Here is a 22,866-nt window from a genome sequence, read left to right on the forward strand (position 1 = left end):
TACCACAATTTGTACAAGTAAAGGGTTTTTCCCCTGTATGAGACATCATGTGTGCTTTTAGATGACTGCTTTTAACAAAGCCTTTACCACAGACCTCACAAGATAAGGGTTTTTCCCCTGTATGAAACATCATGTGTGTTCTTAGATTACTCTTCCTAGTAAGGTTTTTACCACAAACTGTACAAGTAAACTTGTTCTTCCCTGTGTGATGCCTTTTGGTGTGTGTTCGTTTTGATGATTTCAGGTCTTGGGATAACTTGTTGCTCAGAGACAATCTTTGTCCTACCACATTTATCTTGTGTGATTTCAGTGTGTTTAATGCTGAATGACCCTCGCTGGTCTTCTCCCAGTCTTCACTGTCGTCAGTATCAGATTCAGAACAGTGTGAAGAGAGGAGCTGGTCATCACTAGTTGGTTGTGATGTTCCACAGTCCTCTACATCAGCTGTGGCTTTAATCTGTGGCAGTTCTGGTTCCTCCTGGACCGGACTGGAGCTCCTCTCCTTCGGTTCAGGTGAAACCTCGTCTTTACACACAGGGAGGTGCAGAAAGTCTAGGAAAAAAACATAAAAAGGTTTCGGTTGCCGAAGGAACTTACTTTGGGGTTGATCTGTCCTCATTTATCAAATACATTTGTTCTTGGCAAGCAACCATGATGATTTTCCAACATACTTTCAAAGTGTTGGAAATTGACCACTATCTCAGTTTAGCATTTGTGCAACTCGTCATTATTCGGTAATCTGTCACTTTATTTACTTAATTTCCTTACAACATTATTTGGCCATCCCAGTGCCCACGACGCATTTGACGTGTCGGTTATCATTTTATATTAAACTGTAGCTTAATGTATGGGGCAGCCGCAGCTGAAGAGAAACACTCCAATTCCCAAAATGAAACGGGAGATAACGTGACCAGGACGTCCGGTTGCCCAATACAAGCCAGATTCACAAAAGTGGATTCATCTCGTAATCTAACTCCAGATCACGTTCATGTTTAAAAAGAGCCCTTTTCTACCGGCCGTTACAAAAGCACAGATTTGTCAGCTCTGAGTGAAAGACAATACTATAAATACTATACTCTGAGCCTCCGAAATACGGGAAAAATCACCAGCAACCGGCGATTACATCATTGTTTAATCATGGGCAAGAGAGTTATGGACGCCAGCCTGCCCGCCCACCGTCATGTCACGTCACGTCACACTTTTGCCCTACTCATATCTCTGCCACCGTTGCCCCGATCCATTACAAACTTTGCACACACACTCCTTGGTTGCAAAACCACAATCTCCATTTCTCACATGGCACATTTCTAGCGCCACCATGAGGCCGATTCTTGCAAAACACATTTTTGGACACTGCTCCTACAGATTTTGCCCTAACATCACGCAAAGAGGTACACAGTATCTCTAAAGTCATGTCATTTACATGGATCTGTCTCATTTCCCATATTCTCTCCTGAATGGCTACCATTGCCTTCTACGGTTTGAGTATGGGACCTGACGGTCGCTTATCTCCCGATTAGGGAGTCTTACTGGTAATAATAGTATTACAGTAAGTATAATAGTATCCTTACCTGAGGCAGAGAATCCAAGGAATTCTTCCTCATCACTTTCCTCTTTTATGATCTGGAGGATCTGTTGATCTTGTAGTTCTCCATCCAAGGCTTGAGGACCACATTAGAGAGAGGAAAAACACATAGCATGATTAAATGTATCACACATTGGAGAGAGGAAAACATAATGTACCAGTAAGACTCCCTAAATCGGGAGATAAGCGACCGTCAGGTCGCATACACAACCTTTAGAAGGCAATGGTAGGCAATCAGGAGGAGGGAATATGGGAAATGGGACATATCCATGTTGATGACATGACTGTAGAGATACTGTGTACCGCTTTGCGTGATTTTAGGGAAAAATCGACGTCCATTTTTTTTCTTCAAAAATGTACAGATGGTGGTGCTAGATGGGACAGATGCATTTTGATGACATGACTGTAGAGATACTGTTTACCGCTTTCTGTAGGAGCAGTGTCCAAAAATGTGTTTTGCAAGAATCTGCCTCATGGTGGCGCTAGAAGAGGGCCATGTGAGAAATGGAGATTGTGGTTTGGCAGCCAAGGCGTGTGTGTGTGCAAAGTTTGGCATGGATAGGGGCAACGGTGGCGGAGATATGAGAAGGGGGAAAGTGTGATGTGAAGTGACAGACAGACTGACAAATCACAACCCCCACCCCTAATTTCTCACATGCCCCTCTTCTAGCGCCACCATGAGGCCAATTCTTACTAAACACATTTTTGGACACTGCTCCTACACGTTTTGCCAATGTCACGCGAAGCAGTACACATTATGTCTAGAGTCCTGTCATCAACATGGATCTGTCCCATTTAACGCCACCATCAGGCTTTTTTTGGACATGGACATCCCCCTACACCCAGGAATCAATGGCACTTACAGGCCTATTTGTGTTTACATGTGACCTGACGGTCGCTTATCTCCTGATTAGGGAGTCTTACTGGTAGTACATACCTATCCTGTGCAACTTCACTACAGGTTGCATCGTTGCACCAAGCGGTCCACGTCCCTGGTCCATCTCCCGCTGTTCCTCTGACAACGTTGAATATGTTTTGGAGGTCGTCTCTCCTGATACAGTAGACGTCTCCCTTTGGTGGGCTGTGGAAATAACAAGTAGAACTAACTTGGCTTGAACAACGCACTGGTAGTTTAATGTGTAATCAAATCAAACTGTCAGAGTGCCGTGATCTGGTTAATAAAAATTTAAAAAACAATCTTGCCACTAGTCACCCAGCTCACCCAAACTTACATACATACAAACACAGTCACACATAGGAGATGGTGTGATCACCGCTCAAAAATGCTTGTTGAGTCTATGATGGACCCAACAACACGTGGGTCCCCAGTTTTTTTTATCTGGGTCCAAATCAGATGAAAAACCCCAGTTGAAAAAAATTACTGCATGTGCATCGAAGATGTACAACCAAATCATACTAAACCGGATTTAGGGATGCCATTGACCCACACCTGAGGGACAATCAAAATGGCTTCAGAAAGGGAAAGACCACCGTAGGCCAGATCCTGGCCTTAAGGAGAATCATTGAGGAGGTGAAGAAGAAAACCTTGACAGCAGTGCTGTGTTTCAGTGACTTCAAAAAGGCATTTGATTCAATAGACAGAGGAATAATGCTGAAAATCCTCAAGGCTTACGGAGTGCCCCCGAATCTATACTTCGGGCCATAGAGGCCATGTAAAAGGGCACAAGAGCCAAGGTGGTAACCCCAGATGGCATCAGCGAGGAGTTCGAAATACTAGCCGGGGTACAGCAGGGAGACACTCTTGCCCCCTTCCTCTTTATCATAGCTCTGGACTACACGCTCAGGGAAGCCATCAACGGGCAGGAGCAGGAGCTTGGCTTCACAAAGACACCAAGGAAGTCTAGTGGAAACCCTGCTGTAGCCCTGGCAGACCTAGACTACGCAGATGACATCTGCCTGGTGTCTGACCGTGTGGAGCAGGCGCAGGAACTCCTGAACAGAGTGGAGGTGGAATGTGCCAAGGTTGGCCTCAGACTGACTGAGGTAATCAACTATAACATCCACACGGACCATCCGCCGATTACAACATCAGATGGCAACGCTCTGCGAGAGGTCAATGACTTCAAATACTTGGGTTCCTGGATGAACTCCACAGAACAGGACCTTAAGGTCAGGAAGGCACTAGCGTGGAGGGCCCTGAACGGCATGTCAAGAGTGTGGTGCTCGAATCTCCCCCGACACATAAAGCTGAGCCTATTCCACGCCACTGTGGAGTCTGTCCTCCTGTATGGCTGCGAAAGCTGGACCCACCCTCTCTGCAGAAGTCCCTGGATGGGTGCTACACCAGAATGCTACGAGCTGTTCTGAATGTGGACCAGAACATCCACATTACCAACAAAGACCTGTACAGGCAACTGCCGAGGCTCAGCAAGAAGGTAGCAGCTAGGAGGATGAAGTCGGTCGGCCACTGCCACAGACATCGGGAGCTCCTGGCCAGGAGCTGGTCCTGTGGGAACCAACAGGCGGGCATCGATCGCGAGGACGGTCCGCGTTAACATATGTGGACATCCTGAAGAAGGAATGCGGGAGCCGGGTGTATGGAGAACCGGAAAGATTGGAGACTCCGATGGAAGCTCGTCTGAGGACGACAGAGAGAGCATTACCTCTGTGTGCTGGTAGCGCCTGCCAGGTTACTGCGGCAGCTTCCTGGGGCGCTCCCTGTACTGGTTCTTCCTTCCAGCTCTCTGGTGGAGGATGGAGGGGTCCCTGTACTGGTTCTTCCTTCCAGCTCTCTGGTGGAGGATGGAGGGGTCCCTGTACTGGTTCTTCCTTCCAGCTCTCTGGTGGAGGATGGAGGGCTCCCTGTACTGGTTCCTCCTTCCAGCTCTCTGGTGGAGGATGGAGGGGTCCCTGTACTGGTTCTTCCTTCCAGCTCTCTGGTGGAGGATGGAGGGCTCCCTGTACTGGTTCTTCCTTCCAGCTCTCTGGTGGAGGATGGAGGGGTCCCTGTACTGGTTCTTCCTTCCAGCTCTCTGGTGGAGGATGGAGGGGTCCCTGTACTGGTTCTTCCTTCCAGCTCTCTGCTGGAGGATGGAGGGCTGACATGGAGCTCTCCTCTACAGGGTCTTCCTCCCAGCTATCCTCTGGGCCATGGGGGGGTTCTACCACAGAGGAGGACAGAGGAACGTCCTGGAAGGCAGTGGAGGAGAAGTAAACCCAGAGTTTTTTACTGAAGTGAAACTAGCAATAATCACAAGGTAGTAATACACTTTATGTACAGTACTCATTCTGAAGAATGTCCCTTTCCACAAGATTGCAACCCGTTATTAGAGCTATTTTTAGGGTGGTAAACATGAAAACCTACAAAATAAATTGTTACCAATAAATTCATCTCCTGGGAGAAACCTCATAAAAACCTAATGAAAATTTGGGACAAAGAAATTCAGCAGCTTTTTATGAGGTTCCCCCCGGGAGATGCATTTCAAACTTTTAGTCCATGTTATCACACACCTTCAGAAACCCATTGGTGAAGACATGTCTTGATAACGATTTAGTTCCAAGATTTGACAAATATCTGATAAAATTACCTTACTATTTAAACTTTAATGCACTTTGAAAGACAGATCAACTAGGTGCTCAATGGAGATACAATGAGTTAAAGGGCAACACCATGCATTCAAAAATGTATAAAATATATTGGCCCATATTATGTTTTACACAGGTTTAAGCCTAAACAACCACTCCGTTATTGAATTGGCATGTTCTGTCTGTCTGTCATTCAAAGCCTTTTCAGCTGCAATACCAAAATGGCCTTTGTTGGCAAAGGGGCGCTATTGAGGGAGTTTGTCAATTCCCGCCCTCAGGTGGAAAAAAAAAATTAAATCCACAGTGTTAAAAGCGTTAATTGGTCCTTAGAGCAATCATAACATGAATAATAGGAGCAATCCGAGCACTCAAAAATAACTTGCTTTATACTACAATCATACTTGCCCTGATGAACATGTTGGCTTTTAATACTTCTTTTGTAATGAATAAAGTAACTTGATTTCATGTCCTCTCCTCCATTATTTCATTTTTTATTAGTCGGATCGCTCCTCTTTTTCACTTAAATGCTCTTACCTTCCTGCACTGCTCTGAAGTGGAGCCCGCCATCACATCCATGAAGGTGGAGGGACGAAGGTCTTCCTTGGAGGTTGAGCTTTTGCCATTGCAAAACTCTAAGACAGTTTAGGCATTTAGCAGACCATACGTGTTAATAATTTTGCTGCTTTGTTTTCAATACAATCAGAAAAGGCATATCTGATTGTATTAAACAACAACAGGTTATCCTCTGTTTGTCAAGACTTTAAAGCTGTCAATGGATCTTCTTGCAACGTAGATGTAGACAAGTTGCTTGTGGCTATGTAAAAAGTTGTAATAAAGGCAGTCTTAAACATTTCAGACCAAAGACCCCTAAAGCTGAGAGAGATTGAGGGACAAAGTTTGCACTAATACATTACAATGTGTTGCACATTACATTTTACATAGCTTTATTGACTTGTTTGACAGCAGTATCATCAGTATAGTGTAAAATAATGTATTTTGGTTTACACATCATTAATACTTGAGAACTCAATCTTTGGCTCTATATTTTGTCACCATACCTCTTCACCATACATAGCCAATCTAAAACCTCACAATGTGTTGCAGCATGATGTGTTGTGTGCTACTATTACTTACCTCTCACTAGGGTCTCATAAGAGCTCTTAAGGGTCCGTTCGAGGTTATCCGTGAGCTTGAAGTCCCGGGGGTATTTGATTTCAACAACGATCTTCCCCTTGTCCTCCCTCGCCAACAATACCAATGGGTATTGGTAACCCAAGAACGTAAGTTGGTCCAACTGCCAAAAGAACAGTATGTCACTGTGACGTCAGGGGAACCACTCTTAACAGAATTGGTTTGCTGCTGTGACATCACATTCTAGCTTCACTGTGATGTCACACTAACAGAATCCCTTTTATGCCCATATATTGAGTTCCCTGATGTCATCAATATTAATGATGCCCTGTTAGGGAGACCCCTGTGATGCCAGGGGGAACACATCCCTTTTATGCCCATATATGGAGATATGGCGATCCCTGTGATGCCAGGGGAACAAATCCCTTTTATGCCCATATATGGAGATCCCTGATGTCCACTTTCCTGATGTCCACATCACTATGGCTTGACCTTGTTGACCTGAGGCGTCTTACTAGTTATATGCCAATATTAACGAGTCCCTGGCCTGAACTTCAAAACGGTCCCAAATACAGAGTTCCATTGTGTGTAATAGGAGTCATGAAGTAATGGATCCCACTTAATTTATCATAGCTGTGTAGACATTGGAATTGTTTGCTATGCCTATGCACTCTACTCTTAGTCTAAAAGAAGAAGAAAAGTATCTAACATTAGTTGACAGGGATGAGGTACAGCAACAGTACTTACCTTTAAGCATAGATCATCGAGCAACTTATGCCCATTGCCGTGTTTCTTTTTTGTCGCATGATAGGCATCTTTTCTTGCTGCCATTTTGTCCCAGGCTTCTTTGAAGCGCTGCTTATGTGGCTGCTGGCTGCTGCATTTGGGAGAGAGAGAGAGAGAGAAAGATTGAGAGAGAGAGAGAGAGAGAGAGAGAGAGAGAGAGAGAGAGAGAGAGAGAGAGAGAGAGAGAGAGAGAGAAAGAGAGAGAGAGAGAGAGAGAGAGATTGAACTGACTGATATGTGCAAATTGACCCAAATGGACCCATGATGGTTGATTTACAATCTCCTGAAGTAAATTAACAATGCTGCAGATTGTGCTATGCAAGTGTACTAATCCACAATTCATAAACGCTGGGTCCGGGGAACACGAGGGCTACAAATGGACCCTTACTGTAAATCAGATGGTGTGCAAATGGACAGTGTTGTACAGTAACTAAGTACATTTACTTATGTACTGTACATAGGCCTACATTTGAACACTTGAAATGGGACATTCTGCATAATGAATACTTTTACTTTTGGTACATTGCCAATAACCCCATTGTGGAGATTTTGCCGAAAAAAGCAGATCTACAAGCTCCCAACGCATGATATGTGAGCTTGTAGATAGGCTATTTTCTACAAAGAGGTTTAGACTAGAGGAAAATGGAGCGCACCGAGTATGAAAACACATGTATGGGGCGCCCGCTGGCCTGGTGGTCAAGGTGCATACCATATACTAGGCTATGATGCCTGCTGGCGTCGCCGGTTCGATTCCCGATCCGGACGACCTTTGCCACATGTCATTCCCCATCTCTCTCCCCATTTCCTGTCAGTCTACTGTCCTATCAATAAAGGCATAAAAGCCCAAAACAAATCTTAAAAAAATATATATATACATGTATGATTGCATCCGACAGATCATACATGGGCAACTGGGGCCACATGCGGCCCTCAACCTTCACTTAATGCGGCCCGCAGGTTTATATCAGAATACTGATATTAACTTAGATTATTGATTTCAGCTGTTACAATTCCAAACATGCAAACAGTAGTTTTAAAATGTTAGTCTTTTTACGTCCAATGTAGGCTATTTGTAAGTAAGTTGCCATAAGTATAATTAAATGCATGTGAAATTAAACAAAAATTTTAATAAAAAATAAAAAGATAATTCAGGATTCCTTTTCAAAAGTAGCAAAAATAGCAGATCTAAAAGCTCAAAACGCGTGGCAGCGCGACACATTTTGAGCTTGTAGATCGGCTATTTTTGCTTGACAGTATATGCAATCTGGCCCTCTGGAATGAGTGTGGAAATATAGTGGCCCGCTCCATCATCAAAGTTGCCCACCCCTGCGATAGATGGATGATGCCCATTTATGCGGGTCATAAATGGGCATCATCCTGTATAAGTGGTTGAAGATGGATGGATGGATGGACTGAAGGATGAAGCAGGGTCTATGAAGCGATTACAATTTACAACACAATTTTGTAGAATATGTGGTGGGGGTCCATGCTTCATCTCTCTCAGATAAGGTCCTTGGCCTGAGAAATGTTGAAGACCCCTGAGATCGATTGAATGTTCCATGTAATACATGATGTATATACACTATGAAATTACACTAATGATTTTACAGTGTGTAGATCATTGGATCTCAAAGTGCTAAATGATAGTTAGGAACCAAATGGACCCTTATGCGTCTATGTCTATAACTCAGAGTGTGTACGAAACTCTCTGAGTTAAATTAACATTGATTATTACATTGAAATACCATTAAATGGGGTCCGTAGCTTTTTGCATTTCAAACCACTTTGAAATCAAAATGGGAACTGTTCTGAAGTCACTCACTACCAAGAAATAGCCAACAACCCGCCCAAATGCCAGCTATATTTACCATTGTTCTTACCTTCTTAGAAGTATTCACATTTCACAGTAGCCTGTATTCATCTCAAGTAAGACCCAGGCTAGACTCCGGCCTCGCTGAAGAAAAGAAAACGTGTGTTATTTGGCCAAATGTTTCGGTAGTTACGAGCTAATGAAGCTACCCTGTTAGCCTGCTAGCTATGTTCTGCAGCATGTGTTGGGGTTGACGATATAAGCTGGCGAATCTAAGACTTCCGGTGGTCGATCTCTTCAGAATAAGAGTATACCTGAGGCCATTGGGGGGAAAAAAAACAATCACTGCACATTAAAAAAATAGATCAAGCATTTAAACCTTCCATTGTGTTAGCGTAATTTTTGACCTGTTTTCAACTTTAAATATGTAAAAAGTACGTTGCATATTGCTTTATTGGAACAATTGGCTTCATGATATCCTCAGAAACCGCTATTTTAACACAACAACATTAAGTATTACCATTTTAGTTCATTCTGATGGTCTCTATAAAAAAAGTGACACTTGTGGTGTTACGGGTCAAAATTGACCAGGCAGATAAGTGTTTCTTAAAATAAATACGGTAATTGCCGGACTATAAGCCGCTCTAATAGGGTACTACAAACAAGCTCAGTTCTGACGCAGAAAACAAGACTGAAGCATTTATTTGCCAGCTGTGTGAGCCCGGTACAAATCTTGTGGATTTGAGGTTATTCACAAGGAAACAATTAGAAGCTGAGAAGTTGCCACCTACACAATCAATCAATGAAGCCATTGCCCGTGCCCATTACCAGGCGATGGTATGGTATGAGGAGTCAGCAAATCTACAAGTTCGCAGCGCGGCACTCAGTGAGCTTGTAGATCTGCTATTTTTCAATAGCTAAAGTATAAAATAATTAAGGCCCCTCTTGGGCCCTAATAACTCAGTCCCCCCCTTGAGTATTATACAGTGCATATACAAGCTCACAATGCGTCACAACGTTTGTTATGTTGTGAGCTCTAGATCTTTTGGCAAACGTTCCGCCTCATGATAATGGATGTTTGGGATATTTTGATTATCGTGACAATATCGTAAATCCCGATTTCTTTGGTCACAATAATCGTGATATTCCTATCATATCATCCCATCCCTACAGCTAACCTCAACCATCTTCTTGGGAATATCCAGTGTGAAGTCGGTCAGATCAAAGCAGTCTGTCTCAGGCTTACTTTATCAATAAGGAAAATCTTGTCATTCGTAGCACAGGTAACAGAATTGAGCTGAAACAATGTTGATATGGTAAACACAAACACATTTGACTTGATTATATCACTTTATTTCAAGGTGAATGTATTTGTTGGAGTCATTTAGTCAATCCATTTGACTTGTACATACATCAAGCATCATTATTAGTGAACGTTCAGTCTAATTAGAATCGTGTGAAAGCCTCATTCACTATACATGTCATCTTGAAAATACAAATTGGTTTGTCGTGGTCATGCAAAATGTACCCACAAATCTGGAATGACCCATTTATATATATATATATATATATATATATATATATATATATATATATATATATATACATACACACACACACACACACACACACACACACACACACACACACACACACACACACACACAGTTTATTATATCAAGGTATATTGGTATTGCCAGATTAAGTGATTCCTGTACGATCTATGACTTAGGTGTTTTTACTGTAAATCTGACAGGTTCTCCCCTGCATTGTCTCATTATTTACATTTTGATGAAATAATTTGCCACTATTTAAACTAACTAAAGCACCCTTGTGTGAGTCCTCATGTGTCTTCTTAGCCTAATACGTTGACTAAAGCCTTTACCACAAACTGTACAACTGTACAAGGGCTTGTCCCCAGTATGAATCCTTGTGTGTGCTTTTAGAGCAAAGGTATGACTAAAGCTTTTACCACAAATTGTACAAGTAAAGGGCTTTTCCCCTGTATGAGTCCTTATGTGCGCTTTTAGATGACTGCTTTGAGCAAAGCCTTTACCACAAATTGTACAAGAAAAGGGTTTTTCCCCAGTATGAGTCCTCAAGTGATCATTGAAGTGACTCCTCACAGCAAAACCTTTACCACAAACCTCACAAGTTAAGGGTTTTTCCCCTGTATGAGACATCATGTGTGTTTTTAGATTACTCTTCGTAGTGAGGTTTTTACCACAAACTGTGCAAGTAAAGGGATTTTCCCCTGTATGAGCAATTTCGTGAGCTTTTAGATCATTTCTTTTAACAAAGCCTTTACCACAAACTGTGCAAATAAAGGGTTTTCCCCCTGTATGAGTCAGCGTGTGTCCTTTTAGATGACGGCTTTGAACAAAGCCTTTACCACAAATTGTACAAGTAAAGGGTCTTTCCCCTGTATGAGTCCTCAAGTGATCATTGAGGTGACTCCTCATAACAAAACCTTTACCACAAACCTCACAAGTCAAGGGTTTTTCCCCTGTATGAGACATCATGTGTGTTTTTAGTCTACTCTTTGTAGTGATGTTTTTACCACAAACTGTGCAAGTAAAGGGTTTTTCCCCTGTATGAGTAATTTCGTGTGCTTTTAGAGCACTGCTTTGGACAAAGCCTTTACCACAACTTGTACAAGTAAAGGGTTTTTCCCCTGTGTGACGACTCATGTGAATTTTTAGACTGTGCTTCGAACCCAAGTTTTTACCACAAACTGTGCAAGGAAAGGGCTTTTCCCCTGTATGAGTCCTCAAGTGATCATTGAGGTGATGCCTCATAACAAAACCTTTACCACAAACCTCACAAGTTAAGGGTTTTTCCCCTGTATGAGACATCATGTGGGTTTTCAGATGACCCTTCTTAGTGAACTTTTTATCACACACTGTGCAAGTAAAGGGTTTTTCCCCTGTATGAGACATCATGTGTGCTTTTAGACGACTGCTTTTAGCAAAACCTTTACCACAAACCTCAGAAGTGAAGCGTGTTTCCCCTGTATGAGACATCATTTGACATTTTAGACTATGCTTCGTAGTGAAGTTTTTACCACAAACTGTACAAGTAAACTTGTTCTTCCCTGTGTGATGCCTCATGGTGTGTGTTTGTTTTGATGATTTCAGGTCTTGGGATAACGTGTTGCTCAAAGACAATCTTTGTCCTACCACATTTATCTTGCGTGATTTCAGTGTGTTTAATGCTGAATGACCCTCGCTGGTCTTCTCCCAGTCTTCACTGTCGTCAGCATCAGATTCAGAACAGTGTGAAGAGAGGAGCTGGTCATCACTAGTTGGTTGTGATGTTCCACAGTCCTCTACATCAGCTGTGGCTTTAATCTGTGGCGGTTCTGGTTCCTCCTGGACCGGACTGGAGCTCCTCTCCTTCGGTTCAGGGGAAACCTTGTCTTTACACACAGAGAGGTGCAGAACGTCTAGGAAGAAAACATAAAAAGGTTTTGGTTGCCGAAGGAACTTACTTTGGGGTTAATCTGTCCTCATTTATCAAATACATTTGTTGTTGGCAAGCAACCATGATGATTTTCCAACATACTTTCAAAGTGTTGGAAATTGACCACTGTCTCAGTTTAGCATTTGTGCAACTCGGTCATTATTCTGTATTCTGTCACTTTATTTACTAAACTTCCTTACCAAATTATGTGGCCATCCCATTGCCCAAGACGCGTTTGATGTGTCGGTTATCATTTTATATTCATCTACTGCCATTTTTAATGTCATTTTTTACTGATATCCCACCATAGGTCTCCATAGACCTATGGCGGGATATATATATATCTAAAATCTATATATATCTAAAATCATGCAAAGAGGTACACACTACACAGTGTAATGATAATGCTGCAGGCTGGTCCCAAACCATTCACAAAAATGCATAAGTATATCATATGTGAAATCTGTTTAGAATCTGTCTCTAAGTTCCATTAACAGTTAACCAAGAACTGAGGTCACAAACTGTTTGACCGAATCCCAACCTTTCCCTCAACCCTGTCCCTTCCTGCAGCCCTAATCTGCAGATCTAAACAAACTGGGGTCATAAAGATTAGCCAGTCCTGGCCTGACTGATTGAATGGGGACTGAAGCACCAAATCCCCTCTGTATCCACTCTAGCTGCATCCTGTCGATCACACAAGCACGTTCTTTCTCTACCCCTCACCATGTCTCTATGTCAGCATGAATGAAGACAATCTGAAATGACTCTTTCAATCACTTGATATACCAAACATAAGGTTCAATATTGTTGGACGGACCATCGATATGGTTGTGTGTAAATGTATAAAGGAAACAATATGAATTGCTTATGTACTGAGTGATGTACCGTCTACTGTATGATGTAATTATGTCCATGTCGCATATGAATAGATGACATTCTTGATTTGGAAAACAATGATACGCCTCTGAAGAGTCCGTTGTGATGTTCTGCAAATGTATGAAAGTTAAAATTAATGCAATACAAACTCTGATGAGACACTGGTATCCTTTGGGAACACCCTTATCAGGAAGTGGGAGGGTCTCTCCAAAAGACATGTGTGTGTGTTCCCAGAGCACCAGGCTCTCGCTTCTGCTTGAACCAGCCAGCCTTAAGGAACACCAAAAAGGCTCTCTCTAAAAAGGCTATCTCTCTCTATAACACTATTGTTTGATCAATGGCGGAGGGGGGGCGACACAGAAAATATTCCTGTTTTTCTCTCCCCGTCTCCGGCCCCACACCTGAAGTCCACCGACCAGAAGGAAAGGACCACTGAGTGCATGGCCTGCACCAAGAGTGAAAGGAGACGGTCAACAAGCTGCTCTCCTATCTCCACGGCCCACCATGCTGTTATGTCTGCCCGCTACAAAGCCTGGTACGACCCCGGTGGTTGTCCTTGGTCTAGGGCAGATGAAAGTGGCGATTCAACAACACGTCACCCTCCAGGGACCAGGGCCAGAGAAACCGAGGGACCCCAGATGCTCTCCTCCTCTGCCCAGCTCTCCTGATCTTCACGGCCTGCCATGCTGTCATGCCGCCCTCTCAGCTCGCTACAAAGCCTGTAATGACCCCAGTGGTCCTTGCCGGCCTAGGGCTGATGAAAGTGGCGACTCAACGTCACGCCATTCTCCTCGTCTGCATGGTCGCCATGCAGCCTTTCTGTGCCCGCTACAAAGCCTTTGCCTAGGGCACACCCCTACCAGCCAGGTCATATATCATGTATGTTATGGCAACAGGATGATGAGAATGAGTGTACTTTACCCTGTTAGGCTGTATGACCTGTATGACCATCTACCAGTTCACATCATGGTGCCAAGCTACGTGTTGTGTGCTTGTAGATCTACTGTTTTTCTGTCCATACTTCTGGACCAAGACCACCAATCTATCAGTTCACATCATGGCCAAAGTGACATGCTGTGAACTTGTAGATCTGCTACTTTTCATTTCTGACATAGAGTTCTTTGTTTTGTTCATTCCCTTCGGTACATGAATTAACTAAGTCCAGTCCCCACTTGATTCACTAAACGGTTACACCCGCATTAAGGGTAATTAATTCCATTCTTATTGTTTTATTTTTCTTTTATTTGACAAGTACCAGTTTTCATCTATATTCTTTTCACTTGACAAAATTGATCGGATGAGATGTCCTTATTTAACCCCTCGAATTAAAAATCACTTAAGCTTCAATGTACCACTAAAACCAGTATCATATTGAACTATGATGTACCTATTATTCCTTTTAATAATTGGAAATTGTTATGATTAAAGCGGTATTGTGTCCCTTTTTCCAGTTTTACTGTATGTACAACATTGTAATATTTATTACAGTCTGTTCAAGAACTCACGTATTTACAGTGACGTGAGTGTTATGTAATATAATGTTATCATATTATATAAACGTGTAATATTAGTATTCATAATTAATTCAAATATGAATTATTGATATTTAATATTCATGTCCTCTCCGGTCTTGGTAGTTATTACTACAGGCTTGCATCTTACAACAGGATATCAAAGATATGTCATCAACATGGATTTGTCCCATTTCCCATATACCCTCCTGATTGGCTACCATTGCCTTCTAAGGTTTGAGCATGTGACCTGACGGTCGCTTATCTCCCGATTAGGGAGTCTTACTGGTAATAATAGTATTACAGTAAGTATAATAGTATCCTTACCTGAGGCAGAGAATCCAAGGAATTCTTCCTCATCACTTTCCTCTTCAAACACCTGGAGGATCAGTTGATCTTGTAGTTCTCCATCCAAGGCTTGAGGACCACATTAGAGAGAGGAAAAAAAACATAGCATGATTAAATGTATCACACATTGGAGAGAGGAAAACATACCATTGATCTTTGGGAGATAAGCGACCGTCAGGTCGCATACACAACCTTTAGAAGGCAGTGGTAGGCAATCAGGGGGGAATATTGAAAATGGGACAGATTAATGTTGATGACATGACTGTAGAGATACTGTGTACTGCTTTGCGTGATTTTAGGGCAAAATCTGTAGGAGCAGTGTCCAAAAATGTGTTTTGCAAGAATCTGCCTCATGTTGGCGCTAGAAGAGGGCCATGTGAGAAATGAGAGGTTGTGGTTTGGCAGCAAAGGATGGTGTGTGTGCAAAGTTTGGCATGGATAGGGGCAACGGTGGCGGAGATATAAGAAGGGGGAAAGTGTGACATGACGTGACAGACAGACTTGACAAACCACAACCCCCACCTCTAATTTCTCACATGCCCCTCTTCTAGCGCTACCATGAGGCCGATTCTTGCAAAATATATTTTTGGACACTGCTCCTACACATTTTGCCCTAAAGTCACGCAAAGCAGTACACATTATGTCTGGAGTACCGTCATCAACATGGATTTGTCCCATTTAGTGCCACCATCAGGCAGATGTTTTTAAACACATTTTTGGACATGCACATCGCCCTACATCCAGGAATCAATGGCACTTGATTAGGGAGTCTTACTGGTAGTACATACCTATCCTGTGCAACTTCACTACAGGTTGCATCCTTGCACCAAGCGGTCCACGTCCCTGGTCCATCTCCCGCTGTTCCTCTGACAACGTTGAATATGTTTTGGAGGTCGTCTCTCCTGATACAGTAGACGTCTCCCTTTGGTGGTCTGTGGAAATAACAAGTAGAACTAACTTGGCTTGAACAACGCACTGGTAGTTTAATGTGTAATCAAATCTAACTGTCAGAGTGCCGTGATCTGGTTAATAAAAATAAAATAAAAATCTTGCCACTAGTCACCCAGCTCACCCAAACTTACATACATACAAACACAGTCACACATAGGAGACGGTGTGATCACCGGTCAAAAATGCTTGTTGAGTCTATGATGGACCAAACGACACGTGGGTCCCCAGTTTATTTTCATCTGGGTCCAAATCAGATGAAAAACCCCATTTGAAAAGCATTACGGCATGTGCATCGAAGATGTACAACCGCATCATACCAGTAAGACTCCCTAATCTGGAGATAAGCGACCGTCAGGTCACAGGGTGTAGTGATTTTAGGGCAAAATGTGTAGGTGCAGTGTCCAAAAATGTGTTTGAAAAAATCTGCCAGATGGTGGGGCTATATGGGAAAGATCCATGTTGATGACATGAGTGTAGACATACTGTGTACCGATGTGTGTGATTTTAGGACAAAATGTGTAGGAGCACTGGAGCAGTGTCCAAAAAATTGGCCGGATGGTGGCGCTATATGGGACAGATCCATGTTGATGACATGAGTGTAGACATACTGTGTACCGATTTGCGTGATTTCAGGGCAAAATCTGTAGGAGTCCAAAAATGTGTTTGAAAAATCGGCCTGATGGTGGCGCTATATGGGACAGATTCATGTTGATGGCTATTGGTGTCGCCGAGGCGGACATGTGGGTACCGGTCCCGGCTATCCCGGTCGCTCCTAGCCCGGGTTATGGCATTTTATGTGCAGCAGAAGGGGGTCCCTGGGGGTCCCTGGAGCTCCGGGGGTCCCTGGAGGGGTGGAAGTTGTGGATTGGCAGGCAAGGAGTGTGTGTGCAATTTTGGCATGGATTGGGGCAACGGTGGCAGAGATATGAGTCGGGGAAAAGTGTGACATGACGGACAGACTGACAGACTGACAGACAGCCGGTGGAGGTTTTGGTAGTGGTCGCAACTAAACCGGATTAGGGACGCCATTGACCCACACCTGAGGGACAACCAAAATGGCTACAGAAAGGGAAGGACCACCTTATAGGCCTGGGGCCAATTCTGATATCTTCACAAATTGGTACCACCCAAGGTGACCGTACATTTTTTACATTTTTGACTTCCTACTTGTCTCTAGTTTACATTTTGGTATGATAACCCTTGGTATGTGGGCGTTTTCTGTAAAGTAGAGACATGTAGGAAGTCAAAAATGTAAAACATTTACGGTCACCTTGGGTGGTACCAATTTGTGAAGATATCAGAATTGGCCCCAGGCCTAGTAGGCCAGATCCTGGCCTTAAGGAGAATCATTGAGGAGGTGAAGAAGAACAACTTGACAGCAGTGCTGTGTTTCATTGACTTCAAAAAGGCATTTGATTCAATAGACAGAGGCATAATGTTGAAAATCCTCAAGGTTACAGAGTCCCCCCCCCCCCCCCCCCCCCCCGAATCTACTTCGGGCCAAAGAGGCCATGTACAAGGGCACAAGAGCCAAGGTGGTAACCCCAGATGGCATCAGCGAGGAGTTCGAAATACTAGCAGAGGTGCAGCAGGGAGACACTCTTGCCCCCTTCCTCTTTATCATAGCTCTGGACTACGCGCTCAGGAAAGCCATCAACGGGCGGGAGCAGGAGCTTGGCTTCACAATGACACCAAGGAAGTCTAGTAGAAACCCTGCTGTAGCCCAGGCAGACCTAGACTACGCAGATGACATCTGCCTGGTGTCTGACCGTGTGGAGCAGGCGCAGGAACTCCTGAACAGAGTGGAAGTGGAATGTGCCAAGGTTGGCCTCAGACTGAATGCAAAGAAGACTGAGTTAATCACCTATAACATCCACACGGACCATCCGCCGATTACAACATCAGATGGCAACGCTCTGCGAGAGGTCAGGTCAATGACTTCAAATACTTGGGTTCCTGGATGAACTCCACAGAAAATGACCTTAAGGTCAGGAAGGCACTAGCATGGAGGGCCCTGAACGGCATGTCAAGAGTGTGGTGCTCGAATCTCCCCCGACACATAAAGCTGAGCCTATTCCACGCCACTGTGGAGTCTGTCCTCCTGTATGGCTGTGAAAGCTGGACCCTGACACCCACTCTGCAGAAGTCCCTGGATGGGACATCGGGAGCTCCCGGCCAGCAGGCTGGTCCTGTGGGAACCAACGTGCGGGCATCGATCGTGTGGACGGTCCGCGTTAGCGTATGTGGACATCCTGAAGAAGGATGCGGGAGCCGGGTGTATGGAGAACCGGAAAGATTGGAGATTCCGATGGAAGCTCGTCTGAGGACGACCGAGAGAGAGCATTACCTCTGTGTGCTGGTAGCGCCTGCCAGGTCACTGCAGCAGCTTCCTGGGGGGCTCCCTGTACTGGTTCTTCCTTCCAGCTCTCTGGTGGAGGATGGAGGGCTCCCTGTACTGGTTCTTCCTTCCAGCTCTCTGGTGGAGGATTGAGGGGTCCCTGTACTGGTTCTTCCTCCCAGCTCTCTGGTGGAGGATAGAGGGCTGACATGGAGCTCTCCTCTACAGGGTCTTCCTCCCAGCTATCCTCTGGGCCATGGGGGGGTTCTACCACAGAGGAGGACAGAGGAACGTCCTGGAAGACAGTGGAGGAGAAGTAAATCCAGAGTTTTTACTGAAGTGAAACTAGCAATAATCACAAGGTACCCTTGATACCCTGTTTGTACCGATTATGAAGAAAGTCGATTTGCACAAGATTTACACAATTATTTTCGAAGATCGCAACTCTTTTTCACTTAAATGCTCTTACCTTCCTGCACTGCTCTGAAGTGGAGCCCGCCATCACATCCGTGAAGGTGGAGGGACGAAAGTCTTCCTTGGAGGTTGAGCTTTTGGCATTGCAAAACTCTAAGACAAACCATACGCAGGGGTTGACACTAAGGTCTCAGAGGCACTTGCCCATCGGGCAAGTACAGGTCATGTTCTACTTGCCCGAAGGTAATGCCCACTTGCCCGAAAAGTAAATCGTCCATTATAAAATGATAGGTACGATTTTAATTACCGCTCAATTTAACACTTATTTCTTTACTTTCTGGGGCTGTGCGATAAAATGTCATACCTCAATACCTCCAAATCCAAATACGTTAGCTATGATTGAATATGTCTATGGGTTCACACTTGTTATTTTTTTATTTTTAAATCTAGCAACAGTAAAAATATTATAGGTAAATAGTGCTCTTATTTTACATTCCACAGACCAGAAGACAGCGCACTGTCCACGTTCAGGTGTTTAGACAGATATCTTGTGTTGTGTTTATAGACATTTGTGTCCCCTCTCAAATGAGCACTTGCCCTGTCGGGCAACCTGAAAGCCAACTTCACCTGCCCTGACATTTTATTTACCTGCCAGGGGCAGGTGGGCAAGCCTTAGTGTCAATGCCTGCATACGTGTTAATCATTTTGCTGCTTTGTTTTAAAGAGGTGGTGCCATGATTTACCCCCCCCCCCCCCCCTCTCTAAAACATGATTATCAGGTATTATGATCATACTAGGAAGATTTTTTCCAAAAAAGTATACATAAAGAGTTAAAATTGGGTTTTTATGTGGCCACACCCCCAGTGCATTAAGTATGCATGGATGGCATAGTGGGTGGTGACCCAGCTGAAGTTAGCCACACCCCAGAGTGTTGGGTGAATGGTAATAAGGGGAGGAGTTGATACTGTGACACACTTAGTATCTGTGTTTTTTAACTGACTCTTTTCACCACAAGGTGGCAGCCTTCAAGAGAAAACAAACAAATACCAAGAGAATAAATAATTTCTCATAAAAACCACACCAGGGGGTCTAATGAAGTACTTTCAACCTCCTAGACACATGAAAAACAGAAAAAGTCCAAAACTATGGCACCACCTCTTTAAAGGAGTAGTTCACCCCCAAAATGACTTTTTTTCTATTGATTACTCAGGCCATGGAGAGTAGAGTTCAATAATATTTTCAGTTTTTTGTCACATTCCTAAGACATAAATGTGATAACAATAAATTTACCCCCATTCATTTCGGATGGTGACCCGTTTCGAAACGGGTCACCATCCGGAATCAATGGGGGTAAATTTACTCAAATCAAAACTTTGTCTTAGGAATGTGACAAAAACCAAAAAATATTATTGAACTCTACTCTCCATGGCATGAGTAATCAATGGAAAAAAAGTCATTTTGGTGGTGAACTACTCCTTTAATGTATTTTTTTAATGGGGGGAGGGGGGGATTAGATGCTATGCATCAAAGTTACAAAAAACATTGACAGCCCACCCAGGAATCAGAAAAATCCAATCTGATTGTATTAAACAATGTCAATGATCTTCTTGCAACGTAGCTGCAGACAAGTTGCTTGCAGCTACGTAAAATCCAAGACATTACAACATATCAAAAGACATGCTGTACATCTGTAATGAAGAAAGTCTCAAACATTTCAGACAAAAGATCCTTTAAATGAGTAGTTCACCCCCAAAATGACTTTCTCCTATTGATTATCACGGCATGGAGACTTAATATTTTTTGTGTTTTTTTGTATTTTGTTTTACACAGACTATTAGTCTATTACTTACCTCTCACTAGGGTCTCATAAGAGCTCTTAAGGGTCCGTTCGAGGTTATCCGTGAGCTTGAAGTCCCGGGGGTATTTGATTTCAACAACGATCTTCCCCTTGTCCTCCCTCGCTAACAATACCAATGGGTATTGGTAACCCAAGAACGTAAGTTGGTCCAACTGCCAAAAGAACAGTATACAGGTATTCAGCTGTCTTCCACACCGAGTGAGGACCACTTGATTAGCTTAGGAAGAACAAACTATTTTATTTAGTATTAGGACTAATCAGATCAAGATGTAGATCTAGCAATAATAAATAATTGACAGCACAGTAAGTAACTGATGATTTCGCATAAAAAAAATTAAAAAAAAAGTCTGAAGTAGGCTAATAATAATAGTTACCTACTTTCTCCCGAGGGGGAAATTCAGAATCTTCAGCCCAACCCAGTACTAACCTTTAAGCAAAGATCATCGAGCAACTTATGCCCATTGCCGTGTTTCTTTTTTGTCGCACGATAGGCATCTTTTCTTTGTGCCATTTTATCCCGGGCTTCTTTGAAGCGCTGCTTATGTGGCTGCTGGCTGCTGCATTTGGGGCATTTCTTGCACGCCACCCCAATTTGAGCCTGGCATGATTGGCAGGTCTTGAATTTACCAGGCATCCTAGTGTAGCAGAGAGAGAGAGAGAGAGAGAGAGAGAGAGAGAGAGAGAGAGAGAGAGAGAGAGAGAAATTGGAACTCTTGAAAAAAAAATATAGAGACACTGGGCGGGGGTCCGCTCAATATGCTGACGGACCGCTGTTCCGACTTGCGTCGGCAGGTTAGTTAATGGCAGTGGTTCAATGTTGATTCAATGTTTGGGGGGTCGCGAACGTCGCTCAACACCTACTATAAAGGTCTATTGATATGCATATAGGCTTGTTTCTTTATTAAAACAGTGAGGTGTGATCTTGGGAGGGTGCAAGACCCCGGCTCAGAAAAGATATGGGTCGCCGGGGGGGCGCGCGACCCAAGACTACGGCAACACTGATTACTCGTCACGGTTACTGAGGTTAGGTTTAGGGTTAGGGTTAGAGTTAGGGTTAGTTTTAGTGTCGGAATACCAGCCCGTCGGCATATTGATGCGGACCCCACTGGGCGCTGAGTGCAACAAAAATAGGGCCATAACAAACCTAATATTTTTCACAAATATTCCTAAGGCATTCCTAAGGCATTTTAGAAGAAGAGGAAACCATTTACCATAGTGGAAAATAAATAATTCAGGGAAACTGGATTCCCCCCTCTAGAGAAGGATTTCACCAAAATCAGGGAGACCACACAAATGAGGCACAACATGTTTGAAAATGGCAGATCTACACGCTCACAACGCGTCATGTAGATCTACTATTTTCAAATAGCCAAGGTATAAAATATAAGGCTAAAGTCGTTTATGTATGTTTTTTTGTTTTGTAATATTATAACGTAGATCTACAAATTAGCAAGTAACTAAAGTCTTCAAACAGTGTTAGTGGAGTAAAAGTAGAATATTTGGATCCAAACAGGGTCATTCACGACTCACAAAAGAACACACTTTAATAACATGCAACCCCAACATGAACATAGAACAAACCATGCTTACCATGTTGACAGAAAAATGCCATGAATTGGAAGTTAGGCAAGTTGAGATGGAGCAAATGCTCTTAAACATCTGACTTCACTAGCTATAGCCAACAAACCACCCCAAATTAGAGCAATTTCACGTTTTTCTGACCTTTTAGAAGTAGTCTCGGTTTATCTCAAGTGAAGATCCAGCCAGGCTACACTCACTCTGGCGTAACGTGTTATTATTTGGACAAAATGGTTCGGGAGCTAATGAAGCTACCATGTTAGCCTGCTGCTGATGCAACGTTCGCGAACGAATCGAATCTTTTGAACGGCTCTTTGAAGTGAACGATGGGATCCGGTTCGCGGAGTAGGGAGCCGTTCATTTGGCTGAATTGGCTCGCGACGCGGTGCGGCGACGCCGGCGCCGCGTTGCACGGTGCGGCGCTGCAATGTGCAGATATCTAGGAAGCAAATTAAGACACTACAGTTTGATTTGATCATAGCTTAGACAATTATTAAGCGATTTCTATAATTAAAACGTCTCCATATTGCTTGGGAAGTCCACTTCCAAGACAAATGACTGTATTGTCCCTGTAAATATTTAAATGTTTGCTATTTTAAAATAGCCGACGTACAAGCTCACATTGTGCCAGGCCTAGCCAGTTGGTAAATCCTGGCTATATATGCCGCTAGG

The 22,866-nt window shown here is 43.5% G+C and overlaps 2 protein-coding genes across 2 annotated transcripts; both read right to left on the minus strand.

The window, feature by feature from the left end:
* Positions 1-4,236: 4,236 nt before the first annotated feature.
* Positions 4,237-8,986, minus strand: LOC308286191 (uncharacterized protein; the record flags this gene model as incomplete). Its single annotated transcript, XM_080727151.1, has 6 exons — positions 8,929-8,986; positions 7,010-7,139; positions 6,266-6,425; positions 5,666-5,763; positions 4,607-4,735; positions 4,237-4,530 (listed from the first exon to the last, which is right to left on the minus strand). The coding sequence occupies exons 2-6, from the start codon at positions 7,091-7,093 to the stop codon at positions 4,237-4,239; spliced, it is 765 nt and encodes a 254-aa protein (XP_080583277.1). The 5' UTR covers positions 7,094-7,139; positions 8,929-8,986.
* Positions 8,987-9,130: 144 nt separating this feature from the next.
* LOC308286192 (uncharacterized protein) lies at positions 9,131-21,250 on the minus strand (the record flags this gene model as incomplete). Its single annotated transcript, XM_080727152.1, has 8 exons — positions 9,131-9,172; positions 12,191-12,276; positions 15,035-15,124; positions 15,844-15,987; positions 18,354-18,639; positions 18,814-18,911; positions 20,609-20,719; positions 21,244-21,250. 8 exons carry the CDS (start codon positions 21,248-21,250, stop codon positions 9,131-9,133), a joined length of 864 nt encoding a protein of 287 aa, XP_080583278.1.
* Between the last annotated feature and the right edge of the window lie 1,616 nt (positions 21,251-22,866).

The sequence above is a fragment of the Nannobrachium achirus genome, assembly GCF_963921795.1.
Source record: "Nannobrachium achirus genome assembly, chromosome: 5".
Lineage (NCBI taxonomy): Eukaryota > Metazoa > Chordata > Actinopteri > Myctophiformes > Myctophidae > Nannobrachium > Nannobrachium achirus.